The sequence below is a fragment of the Thrips palmi genome, unplaced genomic scaffold (assembly GCF_012932325.1).
Source record: "Thrips palmi isolate BJ-2018 unplaced genomic scaffold, TpBJ-2018v1 HiC_scaffold_8, whole genome shotgun sequence".
In the NCBI taxonomy this organism is placed as follows: Eukaryota; Metazoa; Arthropoda; class Insecta; order Thysanoptera; family Thripidae; genus Thrips; species Thrips palmi.
In genome coordinates, this window is record NW_023144635.1 from 13424560 (window position 1) to 13447441 (window position 22882).

At 44.9% G+C, this 22882-nt stretch overlaps 1 protein-coding gene across 1 annotated transcript; it reads right to left on the minus strand.

Annotated features, from left to right (window-relative positions):
* Positions 1-1782: 1782 nt before the first annotated feature.
* On the minus strand, positions 1783-2190 carry LOC117653619. Its single transcript, XM_034399416.1, has 2 exons — positions 1893-2190; positions 1783-1820 (listed from the first exon to the last, which is right to left on the minus strand). The coding sequence occupies exons 1-2, from the start codon at positions 2144-2146 to the stop codon at positions 1790-1792; spliced, it is 285 nt and encodes a 94-aa protein (XP_034255307.1). The 5' UTR covers positions 2147-2190; the 3' UTR covers positions 1783-1789.
* Between the last annotated feature and the right edge of the window lie 20692 nt (positions 2191-22882).

Here is a 22882-nt window from a genome sequence, read left to right on the forward strand (position 1 = left end):
TTAGGGCGTTGGCTTCCTTTGTCCTTGCGTCACAATGGTGACTCTGGCGTCACCTTTTAGTTATTTACATTTCACAGTTCCTAGATCAGCATTCACAGATATTTAAATCACGTGCGGTGTAGGCGTCACCTGGGCCCATAACCTGTTGAAATTATCGTTCAACTTGGGAAACAATCTACACACAAAATGAAAGAAAAACATCAGGGCTTTAGAGCAGTCAAGGCACTGAGACTATCAGCACAAAGCCAGGTTAAGTGCACAGGAAACTTGTGGGTATACCCTCGTAAAACGAACAAATTAAAACTTGTATAGTTTTTATTAGTTTTTTAGTAAATTTTGTTAAATTTTAAAAATTGAATTAAATTTGACTGAACTTAAGTAATTTTAATTAATTTTCATTTGCAAAATTAAAATTTGTTAATTTTTGTAAGCTGCTTTGATTAAATCTTAAATTAAATTGAATAAATGCAGCTTACAAAGATTAACAAATTTTAGTTTTGCAAATGAAAATTAATTAAAAATACTTAAGTTTAGTCAAATTTAATTCAATTTTTAAAATTTAACAAAATTTACTAAAAAACTAATAAAAACTATACAAGTTTTAATTTGTTCGTTTTACGAGGGTACGTATATATCAATCTCTTCCTCCATAACAACTCATCATCCCTTTAGGAAGGACAATCCAGTTGCCTCATGTTTTCGGCCTTCCTAACATTGAACAATACTGCCTTATTCTTAAGTACTTCTTTAATCATAAAAAGTGAAATGGTTTCGTTATTTTCAAATTGTGACTTGAAATGTGTTTTAAGGAACTCAATTTGGTCGCCCTGCCATTGCTGAGAAGTCGAAGTCTTACGTGATTTTTGAGGTGCCCTTTTTTTTCTTGGTTCAGTGGAGACCATCTCGTCTTCAGAGCAGCTGATGTCAGAGAATTGTTCCTCCCACCTCTCCTCAGCAGGCACCTCATCATTGGGTTGATATGATGTATCCAAAGTAACATCAGCATGACGCAACTCATCACCATCATCCTTCTCCAGAATCAACTCATCATTCTCATCAACCTGGTCAAAATTTGTTGCTATAATATCGCCTAAGGAAGGCCTCGACGGTCCTCAAGATTCAGGTTCAGAAGTTGCGACATGGTCGCCACATGCTTCCTTAAGGATCTTGATGTGATGCTGGCAGGACACTCTACCTTGATGATACAGAATGAAGCTAAGAAAAATAATAAATTAAATTTTGATTGTGTATATATGGATTTTGTAAAGATTTGAATTTGGAATTGACTAAAGGGAAGGTAAAAATTGATTGTTGAGGCTAAAGGAAAATAATAAAAAGATTTTGAATGTATAAACTAGAAAATCTCCGGCTGGCAGTCCTCGCATGATACCCGGTTCATCATGATCTCGATATGGAAGTTTCTACCATCATACTTTTCCAAGAAAACCCACCCTTCCTTGGTGGGTATTCTCTTGTGCAGTGGGCTCCCCGGGTCCTCTGGCTGCCGACGCATAACACGCCACTGGGGCCCCTGGTCGCTGAATCCAACCTTCGACACAGCGGCTCCAGTAATGCGGTGCTGCAAACAAACATGTATATGATGTTATTTCCCCTCGACCGCAAGTCATTACATTAGAAGTAACACTCGACATAAACATTACTTACATACATTTCGGAACTTCCTCAGATAGTTCCTAGATCAGCATTCACAGTGATTTAAATCGCGTACGGTGTAGGCGTCACCTGGGCCCATAACCTGTTGAAATTATCGTCCAACTTGGGAAACAATCTACACACAAAATGAAAGAAAAACATCAGGGCTTGAGAGCAGTCAAGGCACTGAGACTGTTAGCACAAAGCCAGGTTAAGTGCACAGGAAACTTGTGCGTAACCTAAAATGTGACTTAAACTCCTCGTCCGTGTATTTTTGTACAATATTGTCAACAAAACCCTCAATTTGGGGTCTTTTAACAGGTGGGCCTCTCTTTTTAGTCAGACAAATTGCCCCTGCGAGAGCTTTGAGGATGCTCGCATCATCCTCGCTGCTCGACGATGAGTCATGATCTTCAATGTTTTCTTCTTCAGATGAACTTTCTGTCACCTCTCTGATAATTTGGAGCAGCGCAATAGACGATCTGGGATCCATCGCGCGGAGATCCACGTTACCAAGAGGTTAGAATTTTCCAAACAAACACGTACCGACGCTTACGGTCGGTCCGAAACGACGACTGCTGCAGGCACGCTAACAACCAGACCCATTCCCGCTGGTTTGTAAACTAAAACTGGCTTATTTTTTTTCAATTATTGCTTCAATTATTCAATCTTTGCTGCTCTTTGCTTGATTGTTCTCTTAGTGAGAACTAGGTCTTTGCAAACCGCACTACCGTTATCTCGGTTTTCTCTCTCTACTCTAGAAACTGAAGAGAGTGCATGGCATGCTCCTCCTAGGAGTCAACCGCAAAGCCGACTCTTCCCAAGAGCATGCTTGCAAGCCGACTCTTCCCAGGAGCATGCTTGCAAGCCGACTCTTCCCAGGAGCATGCCTGCAAGCAAGGAGAGTGCTTGCGATCATGCTCTTGGGAAGAGTGTGCTTGCCAAGCATGCTCCTGGGAAGAGTCGGCTTGCAAGCATGCTCTTGGGAAGAGTCGGCTTTGTGGTTGACTCCTAGGAGGAGCATGCCATGCACTCTCTTCAGTTTATAGAGTAGGGCAGGGGACTGGATGCTAGCAAAGATGTCCTTAGCAGACACACCCAGAGCAATTTGGTTGTTGATGAACGAATTTGTAGCTGTTGTTGCAGGTTGATGAGCAAAGTCATGAGGGGTTAATAGATGATTGTGAGTGGGAAAGTAGTAGACATTTCTTGAACCAGCATCACAAATCTCTTCCACTATTTTGGCAATACATGTCAAATCCTTTTTGATTTGGCCAATACTTCTGCTCCTGCTGGACTTGTGGACTGCGTCATCTTTCTTCCTATAAATTCGACTTGATCCATCATGTTGAAAATAGTAATAGTTTCGAGAACCTTTCTGACCACAGTTCTTCGAAAAATATGAAAAGGCTTTCTCTTGTTCTTTGTCTTTCCAAGAGGTAAATTCTGCTTCCGAGCTGAAGTTCATGTGGCGTACTGGTTCAATGGCACTTCAATGAGATTTTTTCAGATGTTCTCATAAGACCCATTTTGTCCCAAAATTCTTGACTGCAGTCTTTCATGAGGCAAGAAATTTTTCTCTTCTTACTTGAAACACCAGGGTTGCATTTCTTCATATGGACAGTGAGGTTGTCCTTCCTAGAAAATGATGAGCTACAGTCAGAGCAAACAAACTGATTTTCACAGCGGTTGGGCCTTTACTTGCAACTCTTGAGGTGTCTTCTTACATTGTCCAGGGGTTGAAATGGAATCGACAGCAGTGTCTGGAGTACAGTCCGGCGCAGCAGGAGCAGGCTGGGGAAGTGCTTATGCCCTCAGGCGAGGACAAAGGAGCTCCTGAAGATCCATCCTTCAAACAAAAATAGTCACAGTTCGGCACACCTAGGCTGCATGTCCTGTATGCCTTGAATTCACATGTGCACACAACCTTCAAAATTGTGGGTATTTAGTGTGTAGCTGCTGACAAAACATAGGAGCTACTTACTGTTTAGATGATTCAGCAGACATTATTGTTCACTTCAAAATACAGTAAAGAAAAATATAAACAATAAACCAAACACACTTCTCAATCTACGGACACTTCTCACGAACAACGACAAAGCCAGAGCTTGCGGATGAGGTGCTGAGAAGTTATGTAGGGAACCCGTCAGTGAGTGAGAGGGAGAAGGCAGCTGAGAAAGGTACAATCGTATCCAGCAGCATTTCTCAACAAATCAAATAGCGTCCACTATATGCTCCACCTGGAGCATACCTGACCTGCAAGCACGCTCTACCTAGCGCATGCCAGCCAAGCATGCGCTTACTAGTGCGTACATGCCAAGCACACGCTTACTGAAGCATGCGCATTCTTTCTTCTTGTGTTGATTCAATTTTATCTATTAACAAAGTCATTTCATCTGTCATTTTTCCATAGGCAGTCATAATTCTCTCATCATTTTGAGCTTGCAGCTCAATCCGCCGCTGCTCATTGGCAGCCTGCAAAATTGCTGCATCCCCTTGCTTTTGTGCAGCTTCTGCCTGCATTTGTCCAGCATCAGCTTGCTTCATGGCTGCCTCTGCAAGAAGCTGCAAAAATATAAGACACAAATTAACAAACTTTTGGTTGAACTTTGATATTAAATTCCATGTCACTCATGTAAAGTAAATTTACCTGCATCGCTGCGGTCTGGTTCCCACACAGCTCCTGAAAATTTTTCCTCGCAACCTCTAATTGCACCCCGATCCGTTCTTTGCCAGGATTTTTTGGGTTCTTTGGCTTTTTGGGAGTTTCTGTTTCTGTAAAGTAGTTGTAATGAAACAAAAGGAAGAATAAAAACTTAACTCCACTTGCAGCTGCTGTTAATTCACGTACTGGTTTGAGATGCAGTCTGTTTGTTGTCTTCTCAAAAATGTTTGACTGCCACTCGTGCTGCAAAGACGCGTCTGCAAAGACACTTATTGCACAGAATGCACGGCGAGGCCGGGCTGCACCGGCACGCGCCCTTGCCGCAGCCACAACACGGCGTCAGGTGGCGGCCCGGCACGCCTTCGGTATTGCAATGTCAGCAAGGCATTGCCCTGATCACTTGTCATACACGTGCACTGCTCGCTGTCACCCACTTGCGGCACTGCTCACTGTCACGCACTGGCACTGCTCCCTGGAAGAGAACTCCTCCTCCTCATCCAACTCTTCATTGCTTACATCCACAACAACTTTATCCACCAGTGGGCCTCTGAGATTGCTCGTTAATTCACCATCATCACTTTCTGTATTCCGCCCCTAGATTTGCAGGAAGTCAGATTAGTGATAATGCTGGTCTTCAATGCCGCAACAAAGTGACCAACTGTGGGGTCGTCACAGGATCCGCCATTGTTTCGAATGACACCAAACAAATTTTCCAACGGACCCTGATTCAGTTGGCGCAGGTTGAGAATTTTAAAGTCATATTCATGGTGCAGGGTATTCCATAAATGTTTAATACTGTTCATGGTGAGAATGTAGCCACCTTGACATGGAACTCTCTTTCTTTTTCACAGTGCCAATAAGCTTGCCATACTTCCAGAATTCAAGATACGTAGTTCATTTTTTCCTTCATCTTCGCCCACACCTTGAAATGGAAACTGCTGGCAGACACATTTTCTGTGCTCCCACCAACACCGAACTCGATGGTGGTTTTTGTTGTTCAGATGATTCGTTCGGCATGTTGAAAACGGAATGGTTTGTCGCTCGGCTTGGAACGATGATAAATCGATGCAACATAAACACGAGGTACCATCAACAAGAATCCCCACTGACTCGAAAGGGCCAGCACGCACCGACCAGTGTGGCATTCCCTCCGACCTCGACTCGTACATATGAGGAATTGCCTCTTACTCTACTTATGAGAAAGTGCCCCTACAACAACACCCCTCCTCAATTTCACGAGTATCCCCAGTGCCTCGTGAAAAAATCTGACGACCATGGCGGACGTCTTCCTGGAGAAATGAGTCGACTCGTCCACCAGAACCGAAAATTTTTCCTTCTTCAGAATAGCGGCCAACTCCTCCGTCTGGCACCAGCCAATTACTCGTGGAATAATTCTCCCGCACTTGGTCCTCTTCATCCGCGTCCTCTTTAGGATTTCACAGTCAGGGAACGCGGATTTGAGCGTCGGTAGCAGGTGATCAATCAGCTGAATCGGCATGTTGTGCGCCGCGAGGCACGCTGCCAGCTTGACCTCAGCGGTGCCAGCCACCTCGCTTGACAAAGCAACGTTGCGAGATGTCCCTTTCCATGCCATCGCGCGGCATCTTGCATCCATTTGAACTTCTACTTAATCATGAGTTTAAAGAAGGCAAAAAATGTGTTTTGTCACTGCCGAGGACCAGAAGTGCGTCCACTCATTTTGCCGAATGTGACACTGTAGTTCGTGGCCTCTAAGTGTCACATAAGTTGCCCGAAAAGTACTAGCTGCCTGCATTTGCAAGAACCTCCTTGATTGTATCATGAGTGAGAACCTTGTAAAGAATGGTTTCACCAAAGATGGACCCAATTTTCCTTTCACAGTTTGTCACTTGACGTTTTCCCGAGTAAATATAGAAGGCTGCAGAAAGGCTGACGCATAGCTGACGCATAGCTGACGCATGGCTGTATGGACCGTTTTTTGGCTCCGCCTTTGAGAACAGAATATCAAAACCTTTGTCTTTTAACCTTGACACTGCTATCAAATAAATTATAAGGCAGATCCAGCTCAATTATAGGTACATTTTCAAAACATAGATCAAGAGTTATACCATTTACAATCACTTGAGCCTGTACATCTCTAATCTCGTGTCCCGTTATAAACAATCTACGTTAAGCTATTTGAATCCTCCTGGGTTTCTCCAGTCGACGTTATTGGGGATGTTCTTCAGTGATGTTCTTTGGGATTTCCCATTCCTGCAGTGTGGTTTCCATGAAATCCGTCAGATTTCTGGCACTATGAGACTCGTCAAATTCTATGCATCTCAAAGTGGCGCTGATGAGCACCCAATCAGGCATTACAAACTGGAGCGTAACTCCAACAAAAGGGCCCTTAGCCCTCGACGTCTACCCGTCCATAGTCAGACTGGTGAAGTCAGCTGACTTCAGCGACTTCAGAGTAGTTACTGTTTGATTATACATACGCGGAATGAGCGTTTCCGCCATAGCTCTTCTTCCAGGACAGGCTTTGCTTATGCCCGGCCTTAGAACTTCTATCATATGCCAGAATGGCTCAGTATCAAGAAGTCTGTACGGTAGAGCTGAGATGGCAATTAAGTATTGCAGTTGTGCATTTTTCTGGTGACTTCTTATCCATTGTCCTGAGGTCAAAGCACGTTTCTTTGCTGTTTGGAGTACTTGAGCCAGCAAGTGCATATGAAGTCTGAACGGCAAGTGGTCACCACAGTGGTCACTTTCACCGTCTTGAGATCCGGTCAGAGAACGATCCGGTGAACAACATCCCGTCGGTCAGCAGTCTGCAGTGAATTCGATTCCCTCCCTAGTCTCACTGGCTGGCACTAGGATCTGCCCGCTGTGCATCACGTCTTGTACTTCGAAGGGAACTAACTTTTCGTCAGTTTCGTATCTAAGTCATTCAAAGCAGCCTGCGTCCCCCTTTTGGGCTCCTTGCTGCTCCTGTATCAATGGGAACACAACCTACATGTTTAAAAACATTTTAACGTACCATTCCAGACGTCTGTTCGCCATTTGCCTCCTCTTCAAGTTTCCTCTTTTCTCGCCTTGCCTTGATGGGAAGGCGAGTAGGTCCAGAGGCAGTGGTGCTGGTGCTGGCTGTACCTGAATCATGATGATTGACAGGTTCTTGAGAAGGTCGGAGCGATAACACTGCATGCATCTTGTCAGCCAAATAGGTAGGGCTTGGGCTTCCCACCCTCTTCGCCTGTTTCAAAGGCCACTTGCTGCCGATAATTACTAGGCAGATTTGAAAAATCGGCCCCGCCGGTCATATTTCTACTTACAGTAGTATTATAATTTTTGGTTTGTTATGAAGGAGTACCAGAAGTTGGAAAAGATGCATATTTAAACTTATGTTTGTTTTATGTTGTGGGCAGGTTTGCCAGTGTGTTGTAGTGAAGGATGAGAATGTTGTGTTGATGCATCTGATTTAGCGCGAAATTTGTATCTTGGTGGTAGATAGTGATGTGATTTTGGTGTTTGTGTGTGGTTGCACTATGTTGTAATGGTAGTATCAGCAATATTTAGTTTGATTTGTAAAGTGTCTTGAGTTTAGCGATTTGAATGCAGTGAAAGGAAGGATATAAAGTTTTTGAGTATTATTCATAACCTGACATCACTGAACACAGGTACATTGAAAATATGTCACAATGTGTGTAAATTGAACGGAAAATTATTCTGATCTGTAATTATTATGCTAATACAAACAATAATAGTATAATCAAACATAAATAATGATTAGATTTTAAATAAATAGTTGTATAAACAAAAGATTTGGAATGTGATATTAATTAAATACTTCTAGAAACATAATTACTTACTAGAAATTGTATGATATATCAATCTTAAAGTACTAAGAAAAATCAGACTGAAAAGTTATCACATCTTTAACTTATTCTAGAAGTCCATCACAATGAAAACAATCTATGGAATGAACAATGCAACACTCTTATTTGAAAACTTAAAAAGTTCAGGCGCAATTCAAGTGAGGTACATAATATCACATGGAATTGTTTTCAAATAAGACAGTTGTATTATTCATTCAAATATTGCATTGGTGGACTTCTAGTGCATGTTTGAATGTCACAACTTTCTTTGGGTCAGGGCGGGGAAGAACTGGACAGGGGAAGAACTGGACACCCCATATTTTACTTCAAATACCGTAGGCACAGGAATAACAACTATCAAAAGTTGTTCCGTGGCATCAGCGGTTCATTACACGACAGTTGTCACGCCAGTACATACGGCATTTGAAGTAAAATGTGGGGTGTCCAGTTCTTCCCCTGTCCAGTTTTTCCCCGCCCTGACCCTATTTGAAAATCTTACGTACAAAAGAATTACTCTTGACGCATGTGTTTTGTTGGCGTGTTTGGAGGAGGGGGGGGGGGGTTCATCTTGACCGCGTTTGGTGGGTGTTGTCTGGGATCTTGCCATAATATTCTTCACAGGTTCAAGTTTAGCAAGGTCAGGTTCTGTAATGGAACAGAAAAATTAGTTCAGTTTTCAACGAATTGTTAAAATATCAACTTTAACAGGAGCAAACATTACCTTGTGTGTGTCGAAGAAGTTCATATTCAAATCCTTTTGTAGGTTTGCCGTAAACAACCAATTTAGGTTCCATCTTGTTTTCTATCAAAGTGTTCATTGTGGTGAACCATTTTTCGGTCTTGTTATGCTTTCCAGGCAAGATGGTTTGAAACTTTAGTCCGTTTTCCAGATATTGAACTACGGTGTTCATGGTATATTCATTGCCGTCTTTGAATTTACTTTGTTGAGGAAACAGACGGAGTAGTGGGTGAGCAACTCCCAGATCTAGGCCAGGTCTAGCATACGATTGGTCAATTTCATTATCTTCCTGGAAAGGATCATAATAGTCGTTGACAGACATCTGAAACAGAAGCAGAAAGAAACAATTTAGTTGTGTGCGCAAGAGCAGGAGTCATGATCGCGTTGACATGTTGTGGGGTGGAAGCAGTGCCGGGAGTGCCGGGAACGTTTCTTTACCCGGCAGTGACCGACCGATACCCAGCGGCCAAGACGCACCACGGGGCTTCAGGAGCATCTAGTGCGTTCAAGCTCGGACTTCTGAAAAAAACTACGCCGAAATTCAACCTTAAAAAAGGTAGGGCGACCCCTAGGCATTTTTTATCGGGCTCCCCTTGTTCCTGAAATAGTTTTAACATGTAGGGGAACCATTTACCGCGTGGGCCGGTAAACATTTCAAAAAAGTCGTCTTTTCAATAACCCTAATTAGACAAGCTGAGCAAAGCTTGCGCTGAGTCCAATTCCCTCTGTTCAATGGTCCTGATAATTTGACTGGGCCTCTGCCATGATTTATGCGACAGTTAAATCTAAACCTATCTTTCTCATTCCGACCAAAGCCCTAAATACTTACTAATGTGATGGGGCGCTTTGGCGTTTCTTGAAAGACAGCACCTTGCACATTGGTCACATCAGTGAAAGGGACCCTCTTCTTAACAACAGATATGAGCTTGGGGGCCCTTGAGATACTGCTGCATTGAAGATGTGAGAAAACTCTGGGTACAGCATTAAATTTCAATTTGTTTGACCCGTCAGCTCGAGGGCTCTCGAACTGCTCCAAGTCAAAGTGGTCCTAAATCGATCAAAGGGAGGCATTAATCACACGAATATACACTTATAACTGATGAACGAGGTATCACGATGGATTCCTACCTCACAAAACGCCGTACTAGAGACAGATTTAAAGCCGGCTGGCAAGTATCCTAACCATATCGAGGCCTGCTCTTCATCTTGAGGAAACCGCTTAAAAATTTTCCCTTTCCCCACTTTCGTTGCACAATTGGGTGCAGAGCACACTTTGTAACCAGACCTCATGGTGTAAGTACATTCATTCAATTCTGCATCCATTTCATTCATTAAACAGGTCATTCAACAAATTCATACATATAAATACACCCCAACACCTTGCGTCTCCTCGTGGGGGGACAGGAAGCGGAAACACAGGACGGCCATTATGATCGACAGTATGAGCACTGATTCGGTCAGAAAGAAAAAAAAAATTGTACAACAGGCCTATATTTGAAGCAGCCCAGACAGTGTTTCGGGACCCTACCATTTTCACAATAGAGATGCAAATTTTCCGGAAACTTTCAAAGGGTCGGAAAAAAACCGGAAAAGTTAAAAAAAAACCAGAAAATTTGGAAAAAAAGGAAAAATTAGTTTTTAAGCACTATGCACATGAAACCTACTTAGAGATGCAAATTTTCCGAAAACTTCCAAAGGGTCAAAAAAAAAAAAACGGAAAAGTTGAAAAAACACCAGGAAATTTGGAAAAATAGGAAAAATTAGTTTTTAAGCACTATGAACATGAAACCTACTACTTTTGTGCTTTGTTACAACTTAACTTATACTAACAACCCGAGATTCACAACAGCAAGCTAAAAAAAACGAACGAGAAGGAATCATAACAGGGTATAAGTAGTTTGAGTGCTCTGAGAATCGTGTTCACATAGGGTTTGAGTGCTCTGAGAATCGTGTTCACATAGGGTTAAAGGTATGCTTTTAGCCTACTTCCTTGAAGCGAAATGCCCGACTTTTTATTAACATTATGAACACAATACATTTTCTTAAAGAATTACGAAATCAGGGTTGCTGCCGCTGAAACAAAACGAACACATCATGGTAAGATTAACCATCTGCCTTCAAAACTGAGGACATTATTTGTGCTACGTGAGGACAGAACTATGAACCTAAATTAACTTACTAAGTGTCAGCCCACTGAGAACACCGATCAGATTTTGATCCTCTTGACTCCCATAAACTCTGGCGGGCACATTGGCACATCCAAGGAAAAAGATTAAGGTGAGTAGGGCGGCGCTGAAAGTAAAAAAGAAGGCGGCCATGAAGGTGTTGCAATCCTTCCAGCTCTAAGGTCACCGTGCAGTATTCAGCCCCTGTTTTGCAATTATTTTCATATCATATAGGCACGCGTGCAGCGGCTACTGCACACGGAAAAAAGGAATTCGTTGACCCAACGAAAATGTACGTTGATTCCGTGATAACCGAAATTAATTTGTTTCAGTAACGAAAAGTTTGTTCGCGTCACGAATAATTTGTTGGTCTGACGAACAATTCGTTGGCGGAGCAAGAAAGTTAGTTGGAGTGACAAAATAATCACTTTGTTCCTTTGACGGATATTTTGGTTGCGCTAACAGATTGTTAGTTTTGCCAACAACAATTTTGTTTCTCAAACAAATTTTTCGTAACTCCAGCAATTTTTTTCGGTTATCACGGAATCAACGCACATTTTCGTTGGGTCAACGAATTCCTTTTTTCCGTGCAGGGGGCGCTGAGTTACTCTCGCGACTCGACGAGGATTCTCTGCAGCTCGGGCGTGGGCGGTGGGGTTGCGGACAGCTCGGGGATGCCTTCTACTTTGCTCGGCCTGGGGTGTCGGAGCCTCGTGGCTGGCCGTGGGGTTCGAGACGTCCTGGTCCTGGGCGGGCTGCTGGGGCTCGTCCTGGGCGGTCGCCTCAGCCACCTCTTCAACTGGTGGCGCTTGGCCGCCCTGGGTACTTCCGTTGATTCCGCCATTTCTTCAATTGATATTGTTCCTCGAGTCTTGAACTAAGGGACTTGTGGCGCAGGGACGCAAGCACTGACTCTGACTCACTTGTCTCGTTCTAGTCCTGTCCCATCTACAGGTGTCAAGTTCCGACAAAAGAAGACAACCCCTCCGTTGGTGCAAGGCCATTACTGGAGTCTGTGTTGTATTCATGTACTTCGGTACTAATCAATAAAATGCACAGGAGAAACAGGTACAAGGAAAACAGAGAGTACAGGTCATACGTACTTTCAATCCCGGAATGTTGTCGTCTCCAAATAGGTTTTGGGAGAGTCCGTGCTGCCCAAAGAACTGTGTAACTTCTTCTTCGGTGTTTAAAACAATCACATCTGCAGTCTCCTCATCATCAGCCTCGGACTCAGTGTGATCCCCTATGAATCCTTTCGTTCTGGAAACTGAGCGCAACAAAAGCAAGACTACCATGTGGACTCAAGGAACTCACTTGCGCATGGATATGTGCTCGTCCAAGAAGCACATATGCTCGAAGAAGGTGAAGGGCTTCTTCCTGCGTGTACTTTCTGAGCTGGCTCCACGTTTGCCCTCCCTCCTGATCTGCCGCTCAGCTCGGTAGGAGCGTTCCAAGGACTCCCATGTCTTTCAACACGTATCTGAGGGCCCTGGAATGAGGTTCGGTTTTGGCCTTTAAGCCAGGATCTTTGTAGGATTCATCGCCTCGAGCGTAAAGACATCTATTGTTCCGCACCTGTTCAATTAACGACTCCCTAAACCTGTCCATCACCCGATCCATACGGGCTTTGGACTCAGGCAACAACTTTTCTTTTTTACAGCCCATCTTCTTGGGGGGCATCTTGACACTTGGAATAAAGCAAACAACAACCACGCCGCGAAAACCTTCTCCCTTGGCGACGAGTGGACGAGAGTCGAGAGCGGAAATACGGCATGGCTGCTGCTGACCCCCTCCACTTCGAGAGCTCAAACGCGCTTCACTTGGCAACAAAAGACGACGTGGCCTCTCATTGGTCAGATTCATAGCCTATCTACCGCGCCTTGCTACGCCAACTTGTTTTAGCGTAAGGGCCTGTTACGCCAAAAAATACATTCTGATGGATTAAGTTTCATTGACTGTAAAAAATAAAGCAAAAAACACATATTTTTACACGGAAAAAGTGCATCATCCAATAAATCAAACCCTTTCGGTCCGCAGGGGGGGTTAGTCACAGTGAACATACCGACGGGCACAGTTGCTAATACTGATAATAATACGGTCTGGCTCGAGCCATTTCCTCCTGCTCGCGAGCCAGTCGATCCCGTTCCTCCGCCTCCCGCTGAACCGTGGCCGCCCGGTCTCTGCCGGGTGTCGGACACTCACACCCTGACACGCCGTGCGACAACGCTCACCACTGCGCTACCGACTTGGCGGAGGGAAACCAGCCGAGCGCAGCATCTTGACGACGGACCTCGAAGGGTGGGCAGCGACTATACTGAACTAAATTTTGGTTGAATCGACTAAAATTAGTTTTAGTTCAAATGACCAAAACCAATTATTCGATTCTACTTAATTTTTTGACACTGAAATTGCTGGCGCCTGTGCCCCTGGCAGGGAGACAGACTGTGGACCGCGGCAAGAAGTGACGCACATGATTAAAGCCCTCCACAAAAAGAGATTCGTGAAGGGCCTCGATACCCTCATTCCGTTCAAATCGCCGCGTCCATGCGTGGTGCCCCTCAGGCAACCGGAAGCGGATAAGGATGTGGTTGGTGAATGATAGATTGTGGCAGGATTTGGTGTATTGGTTGATTGATGGACACAGATAACTTAACAACAGATTTAATAATCGTTGCGTGGTCAATACAATATGGATACAGAGAGAGAACTGATGAAACCGGAAAACGGAAACAGCAGGGTCGACTTGACACGAATTCGGGCAGACATGACAATCACACTCACAGACTACACAGCAGAGATTGAACTAGAAAAATGAATGAATTACAGTATTCTATCACACTCCCCTAATTCAAAATATTTTTCAAGCACAATTCCTTAACAAACTTCCAATGCTTATTTTTACCAAGAGGTTATGTCAATACATCAGCAACCAGATCATAAGTTCCAACATGATCTAAGCAAATCAATTTGTCTCTCACCATCTCTTTGATGAACAGACTTCGCAGGTTTATGTGCTTAGTCCTTTTGTGTGTTTGCTCATCCTTCGCAATACACATTGCTCCCAGATTGTCATTGAAAACTTTAACACAAACATCTTTATAGCCCAAAATTTCCAGGACATTTCTCACACATATTGACTCTTGAATCCCCTCAGTGAGACCTAAGTACTCAGCTTCTGTTGAGGATAAAGCCACAGTTTTAAGCCGCTTGGACTGCCACGCAAATACAGAACCACCAAGCTTAACAACATATCCTATATGAGAAAATCCTGTAACATTTTCACAAGCATGAGATGCATCAATAAAACATTTAACAATTTTGGACCGGAGGTTGCCATTTCGGTTTTCCGTTTGTCAAAAGTCCGAAATGATCTACGGGCCGTGAGGAACGGAGGCTCCGTAACGCAAAGTTCTCTGACGACACGCATGAAACGGGCACTCCGTAATAAAACGGACTGGCCGTTACACGTTATCCGTTTCAGAACTTTGAGTTACGGAGCCTCCGTTCCTCACTGTCCGTAGAGCATTTAAGACTTATAACAAACGGAAAACCGAAACGGCAACCTACGGTCTTAAATGAGCGGTACATTTTCCGTTAAATTTGTGTACCACGCTTTACAAAGCACAGTTTCTTATGGGAGGATTAGTACGGCAGACGTCCGTATCACCATTTCAGGGGGTATACGGAACGCCGTAGCATGCTCCGTATCAGACACTGATGTTTTGCACTGTGTAACACTCACCACCGGCCGCAAAAGAGGCCATTTTATCCATAAGTCACTCAAATTTTACAGAGAGCTTGGATAGGGAACTTCGGAGGAAGCCCAGACCAGAAGTCAGCGACAGATCGGGCGAAACAAAAGAGCGTCGTGAGGCCGTGCTGAGCTGTGGTGGGGGCCGCGACGGGCAGAGGGGGGGTAGTTTGCGCGCGCCGCCTTCACCTCCACTCCGCCGATTTTGACCACAGTTCAGCACAGCCACGCGACGCTGTTTTGTTACTCCCATTCTCACTGGTAGCCAACGAATGTGACATCACATTCGTTTGAACGTGAAAACTACGATGTCAGATTGAACGTGACAAACAGAAAATTCATACTCAAACGAATGTGACACATGGTACCCATTGACATACATCGTGTCACATCCAAACGAATGTGACACGCATGTGCTGTCACGTTCGTTTGAATGTGACATGCCCTAATTGTCACATTCAAACGAACGTGACAGCATATGGGTGTCACATTCGTTTGTTTGTCAATTGGTACCATGTGTCACATTCGTTTTAATGTGACAGTTTGCCTGCTGATTTCGTGTCACACCCGAAGTAATGTGACAGAGCGGTGCGGTGTGTCACATTCATTTGAGTATGAATTTTCTCTGTTTGTCACGTTCAAACTGACATCGAGCTGACATCGCCGTTTTCACGTTCAAACGAATGTGATGTCACATTCGTTGGCTACCAGTGAGCTGTCGCTGACTTCCGGTCTAAGTTACCTCCGAAGTACCCTATGCTGCTCCAGGTACTCGCACAGCTTGGCGTTAGTACTCCGCGGATCGGCGACCTCGGTTGGACTGACTTCTGCGAGTAGTTTAGAACCCAGCTTCGTAAATGAACAAGAGCAACTGACATGGTACCTTGCTTCGGCGGCCACGAGGTCTGCGACAGTGCCACTTACTCGGAATGCCATCTCCACGCCCCATGACTCTTTTGCGGTCGCAGCTTGTGCAAGGATTGCCTGCTTCACTTCGAAACGTTCCAACAAGTGGTACTCTATTTCTGCCGCGATTTTTCGGATCCATCTCAGCAGGGTTGCCACTAATGAGGCAGCTCTCCATCACCCGCGCTCCGTAAGAGACGGACAGGTGGTACTTTTTCACTCTTCTTCGTTGTCTTCCCCTTGCGCCGCGTCCGTGGCTCGCCACATCAAAATTCAGCTTTCTATCTCAATCCATTCGGTCATCTTAGTCAAAAAAAACACTTTAAATTGGCAGTAAAAAGACAATCTTTTAGGTACTCTCAACTTTTTGTCAAGTTTCGTTTCGTTTTCTATATTTTTGAGGCTGCTGATGACGAAAATAGAACCCATTCGCACCCCCGACCCTAAGTTAAGTTACATTAGTGCGGATTTTAATCACCAAACGCTTATTTTTGAGGGGATCACGACCATTCCTAAAGTCTGTCCACGTAAGCAGCTTGCCGATGGCAGGCTTGCGCCGTAGACCAAGGTATGTGTACACGCCAGGCGTGGATTGTCGGAACTGGCGCAGCATCGCGAAGCCTGTTACGACAAGACACGGTCTGGCGTACACCTACCTTGTTCTATTCAGCATTCTTACTGCATTGCCTGACAATGGTAGCACAAAAGTTACATGGCAATCTTGAAATCACATATCCCGTAAGTAACATGGCACAGTGGGTCATAAGCTTTGATCAACTTTGATTAATAATTGTTCTTAGGTTGCTTGTCAGTATGGATACATGTTGAAACTTACCTTTCATAGAATATGTTTCAGTTATGCCACACACGCCCTTCGGGAGAAGCAGTGAGATTTTGGCACCTGTAGTAATACCATATTTTGCACTTGTCGCAATTCATCATTTTTATTTTTATTTGATTTGGAGAAATGCTCTGGCATGCAACAAGTACAGTAAAATGCAACTTTCCATTTACACCTGACCTTCATTGGACTGTCTGGTCTGGACTGTTGGGAATTTTGGGAAATGGGCTAAATTTTCCCTGCAGAAGGCAGGCCTCAAGATGGGGTCTCAGTTCGGGAATCAAAATTTACCGCCCTGATAGACGTTTGTTCCATATTCCTGCGAATAGCCACTCAGTACCTCTCAAGCTATTCGCCAAATTACCTGCAAGTATCAAATACACAGCTCAACCAACATTCTCAAGAAATCATACTAATTTCTATACCTATATTCATCTACCTTAATTGATTGATTACCTGCGATTACCATTTACATATTGAACTGTCTATTCGCAGGGGTTCAAAGATAGGCTTCCAGCACGTGTGGCCCCGACAAACTGAAAATAGGAAAGTTGAAGGAATAACACTTTGTCGTCATAACGTCATAATTTATTTGGGTCCTGCATGATGGTCACGATACAGGCACCCTCTCCGTGCGTCTAGGTTCCAGCCATCTCCTTCAGCAGGAATAGAGAATGCTGTGGTGGCACTGCAACTCCCCACGAAAAAGGAAGATGCGCGGCCTCATGCAATTGACGCATAATTCATCAGCATATGAAACAATAAGTACACATGTTAAATGAAAACAACTGAGGCATTGTGACCCTTAGGGCAGTCTCAACCCTAAACGTCTTTGATAAATAAAAGTTGTAAATCTCTTGGATTTCACCACCCTTTCCCACCCCCCTCCTCCCTGAAGGGGTAAATTATTTATAAAAATTTGAACGTGCTAGATACGCATAGTATTTAATCTTCCCACATACTGTCAGAGACCCTGTTGGAATTCTCTCGTGGATGAAAGGGGCCCTAGCAGTAGTATTGGGGAATAAGTACTTATTTTCATTAGGAATGACTTCATCCCTCATGACCTGGAGTTTATGAAGGCTCAGTTTGTATGCTGGAGTCAAGTTGTGCCGGGTCGGTTCGTCCATGGTCGCAACTCAAATAATATGATTTTGCGGCTCTTCAATATTGGAAAAAGAACCAGATAAAACGCTTTTGGGACACAACACGCGCGTCCGTCTTCTTTTCCTTCCTGCTGGCTGCCTGCGTCGCGTCCGCGTGCGTCCCGGCGGGAAAGTTCTCCACCCGGCCGCCAGGGCGCAGGACCGTCGAGTCGCTCGTGACCCCGGCGCCCATCCGGCAGCAGGAACCGAATGCAGAGGTGGTCCCCCTGTCCCGGTCCTGCTGCTGGCTCTTGGGACAGTTCGGCCGCCAATATCTGCCTTTCGCGGGCCCTCTCCTCCTCTTCCTCCGCCTGCTCGCGGATTTCCGCCTGCCGCGCTGCCTCGCGTGCTTGGTCCGCTCTGAGGGAAGCCGCCAACGCCTCGTCCTGCTCGTGACGTAACTGGCGTGCAGCCTCGAGTGAACAGGTCAAATGCATAAGTTAAGCAAGGAACCAACCAGTAACTGCAATTCTGGCATTGTGAACAGTCAACACATGTTGTGGATCCACAGCCGGAGGGACGACCGGTGCTGCGGGTGCAGGTGGAGCTAGCGCGAAGCGGGCTGGCCCGGAGTCTGGGAGGTCCAATGCTCCGGGAATGTGGCCCGGGTCGGACTCCTCACCAGACGTGTCAGCTGGCAAGGCCCCGCCCAATATATGGAGTAAAATAACTAAAATGGCCAAGAACATATATGCAATAAAATAGACAATGACAATCGACAGTTTAAGTATGAGATTAAGACTTTATAATGATGCTTTAGGTCTGATTCGGTCAAGTTCTGAGTCGAAGCATTTGAGATATGGAAGGACAAGGACCATTATCGTGTCACGAAGGGAGGTTTGACTAAACTTAAGTTATTCAAATACAAATCATTCAAATCAATAAGTAAATCAAATACAAATGATAAATAAAAAAGGCAAGTGCACCGAATAGACAATGACAATCGACAGTTTAAGTATGAGGTTAAGATCAAAATTTAGGGCGCACAGCAAAAATGAAAAACAATATATGGAGTAAAATAACTAAACTGGCCAAGAACATATATGCAATAATGCCCATTTCATTTCAAGATTTTTAAAACATGCCATGGACACACACACACGACATAAATAGGCACAATAAATAAGACACCATCATGTCACTTGCCTGCGAAGGACACCGGCACCAAGCCCTGCCCCAGGTGGCCTTGATGTTTCGGCCTCGGCACGTGCAGAGCGGCGGCCCCGCCCACGCGGAGAGGTCGGCGGCGCTCCCACTGCCGGTAGGTGGTCGCGAACGAGATCGTGAGCTTTGACGACGATGCAAAGGCATTCACCGGGACAGTCGTCGGGCTGGGCGCCAGGGCAGTGGTATGCGGCAGAAAAACGCCCGTCCTGGATGTGCGTCTTCCTGACCATTCGACGCAGTTCGTCAGCAAGGTTCACCGGCACACACGTCAGAATCACCGTCAGGAGGCCCGACGGTGAAAACTCCGCGCAGACCATGGACTCTGCATCGTAACTTTCACCAAACTTGGTTTCCGTGATGATTTGGTGGAGCGCACGTAGAAACTGGTCCTCGACGCTGCGGGCCATCGCTGGTGACACTAGGAACAGGGACTGGGACCGGTCGGCGTGGCGGAGACGCGGAGAATGCGGTCATTGGGTGCGGCGGCGCGGCGTCCCAGCGGCGAGGCGAGTGCTTGGCTGCGCTTCCGAGCCACCCGGCCGGAGGCGCGCCGAGGAGGGAAAGAGAGGGGGCTGCTGCGCGGCTGCCACACCGCGCACTCACACGAAAACAAAACACACGAAAACAAAACACACACACACCGCACCTCACGCAAATAGAAGTTCGGGATCCACGACGAGCACGTTATGGTTTTCGGCAGTGACGTTGAGCCCGTCTTGGACACACGCCCAGCAGATATCGAATTTGAGTTCAACTATGCCCGCGCTCGCGGTCTGGGCCTCTGGGTCAATGATTGCGTGGGCTAGGCAATCGCAAAGGGCCCCCCACAGATCCCGCAGCCGCTGGGCACGAGTGGCCGGAGACATGCGAGCCCATCCTGACCAGATTTGGGAGGGGTAACTACAGTAACTGTGTAAAAATTTATGAAATAATGATTTTTCGGATCTATCACAGCGGGGATGCAGGCAGCTCTTGAAATCACATGTACCATCACCCGCGGTCCGTAACAGACGGACAGGTGGTACATTTTCACTCTTCTTAGTCGTCTTCCCCTTGCGCCGCGTGTAGTCCTTCCGGCACTTCTTGTGGAGTGTGACCTCTTCTTGCCCTTCGAGCAGTGCATTGTGGTTGTCGTTGTGCTTGCTGTATTCCACGATTTTGGCGAGACCACTTGTCACTTTCACTGTGTCACCCGCGCATAGACCCTTATTGCACAGAATGCACGGCGAGGCCGGGCTGCACCGGCCAATTAGGGGTGGATTCCTCAGCCGGTGGGGGTAGGTTCGACTGCGACTGTGGGCACAAGTTTTCACCAAGTGCAGGTACTTAGAAAGGAACCAGGTACGAGTGAAAACGTCATCAGACGCACTCCCGCTACATTTTTTTCAGAGTCCCGCGCCTTGCGGTGATTAGAGGCGAATGTCTCCTTCATGTTTTTGAATCTTTTGGAGACATTGTCGCCTGCAAAGAAATAAGAATGTTACAAGCACTGGGAAACCTAACGTCAACCTAACGCCATGGGACCTACTGTCTGTACAAAGTGCTTCAGGTCAAGCACATCGCAAACCGTCAATGAATTGAGAACTGCAAATGCTGCTGTAATGCACTCATACAATTTAAGGACCTGACAAATACAAAATATCACAGCACTCACAGCACAGGTTCATTGGACTAGACCTAGAGTTACATTACACATGGACAAAAGTAAGCATTAACTCACAGCATTACGCATTCCTAGTTCATTGTAGCTTTGTGTGCATGTAACTCTAGATCCGAGTACATAACAAAACCACCAATGAATATTGGCTGTGAATGCCGCTGTAATGCTGGAAGTGCTGCAATTACTGCTCAGCAAATTCTGTCTGGATGACGGTCAGCACCCTCATCATGCATCCAGACTTCATGCATCCAAACTTCATGCATCCAAACTTCATGCATCCAATCAGAAGTCCAGGCTAAACTTTTGTTAATATTTTTGTTGGAATATTGTTTTTTTCTCTTTGGCATACAACGGCGGGTTATTCTACACTGACGCAATGAGGCATTTTATTCGAAGTATATAATCCTCCGTTTCACTGGCGAAACGAAGGCATTAACGATTTATGCCCTTTAAGGGCCTTTGGGAAGGGCATTAAAATTTTGCTTAAAATTCCTGTACCATTTACGCCCTTCCCAAGGGCATAAAAGGATGTATGCCCTTGGAAGGGCGTAAAAGAGGATTTATGCCCTAAATGGCGTAATTTTTATGCCTTTGTGTTACCAGTGTTCCTCAACTTCCTCTCCCGCATCCTCAACCTCGTCTACCTCTTCCTCCTCAATAACTGCCCGATATTCCATGTTTCAACCAACAATTTCTTCGGCTAATAACTATTTCTCTGTCTCCTCGCTTCACCTTCCTTCAGACCCAGACCTCCAGTTCGCGCGCAGCTAGCCTTTGTTCTGTGCATGCAGTGCGCATGCGCAGAGGACGTGGTCGGGGTGGAGTAGGCGCAGGACATGGACTTCGGCCATCTCTTATGCCACCGCCTTACAACCGGAAACACCTCCCTTTCTCCCTACGCCTTACAGACTCCATTGTAGACGGGCCTTAAGTGCCCATGATTGGGAAAGCTAACTTCCAGCCTTGAATCGTTCGGCAGGGGACTGCTTCGAGTCGTCTCAAACCACTGGAAATAAAAGTGTTATGAAGTGACAATCTTTGCTAAATGAGATTGTAGGTGGAACAGTAATACTCACTTAAGACTAAAGTTGCCTTTATTGTCCACTGGCCTGATTGTGTGAATTTCATCTGAAACACGAGGCTTGGTTACATATTACAATGAAGGGAAAGTTTGTTCAAAAGTAGGAGTACATAAAATTCAATTACTCACAATCATACACAGCCAACTTTTGGTCCACACTCTGAATGTCTTACAATGAAATTTGACCTATGTTCTTCGTATGTTACAGTGAATTCGGCGCAAGCATAATACGAAGCAATATTCCTTCGTAATACGATGAAAAACCTCCTTCGTATTATGCTTGCGCCATTTCCTTCGTATTATGGGGAAATTTCTTCGTAAGACATTTAGAGTGCAATCTTTATCTTCAGTGATAATGTCGAGACGCACTCTATCAATGCAATAATTATTGTTCCTTTAGTAAACTTCATGATGAAGTCAGAAGGACTCATACATGGAACACGGTTAAAAAGCCAAGTTATTTTTCAAAATGGGAAAATGACAATATTAAAATAGTACAGACTTGGCTACATTCATGAGTTTCATTCGTCACATCATGTTCCTCAGTAAATTGAAAAAGATAAAAGGAAAGAATTTAGCTTATACCTCAGATAGTTTGCGCTTCATGCCAGCAGCAGGACTCTTGGCTGGCGTGATGGTTTTGCGCCACTCTGACCCCCTCCTGGATATCATACCAGCCAGCTGTCTTGACTTCATTTTCTTGGTTGGATCCGCAACGTTGTCATTAACAAATGCTGTTAAAACACAAAAGTAATCAATTTATTGCCTTGTTTCACTGAATAATATTGGTAGCTGACTTTGAGAAACAGTAAACTTGAAGTTAAAAAAGCTATCTAAAAAGCTTTAAGTTTTAAGTCTCCAACAAAGCAAGTAAATTCCAAAATGAATGTTTAAAAACATGTGTCAATTGAAACACCACCAATTCAGATAAAGCATGGAAGTTCTCAAGGAATCTGTGAAAGCCATCCCACTTGGGCTGTATTCACACACAATTTTCCAGAGACTATTATATGTTAAGCAACTTAACAGATTCTGGTACTGAGAAAAAAGCCAAAACTTAAGAAAAAAATGAGCAATGACTAGAACTGTGATGAAAAGATAAAGGGAAAAACAATAATATGTACTCACTGCATACAGCCTTCTGGACATAGGCAGGTGTACGGTGTATGACCCTCTGTCCCCTCCATGTGACGTGAAGACTTGTGAAGTTTTCTTTGCCATAAAGGGTGAACAGGGTGTCCCTAGACAGCAATTGTGGCTTATTGGC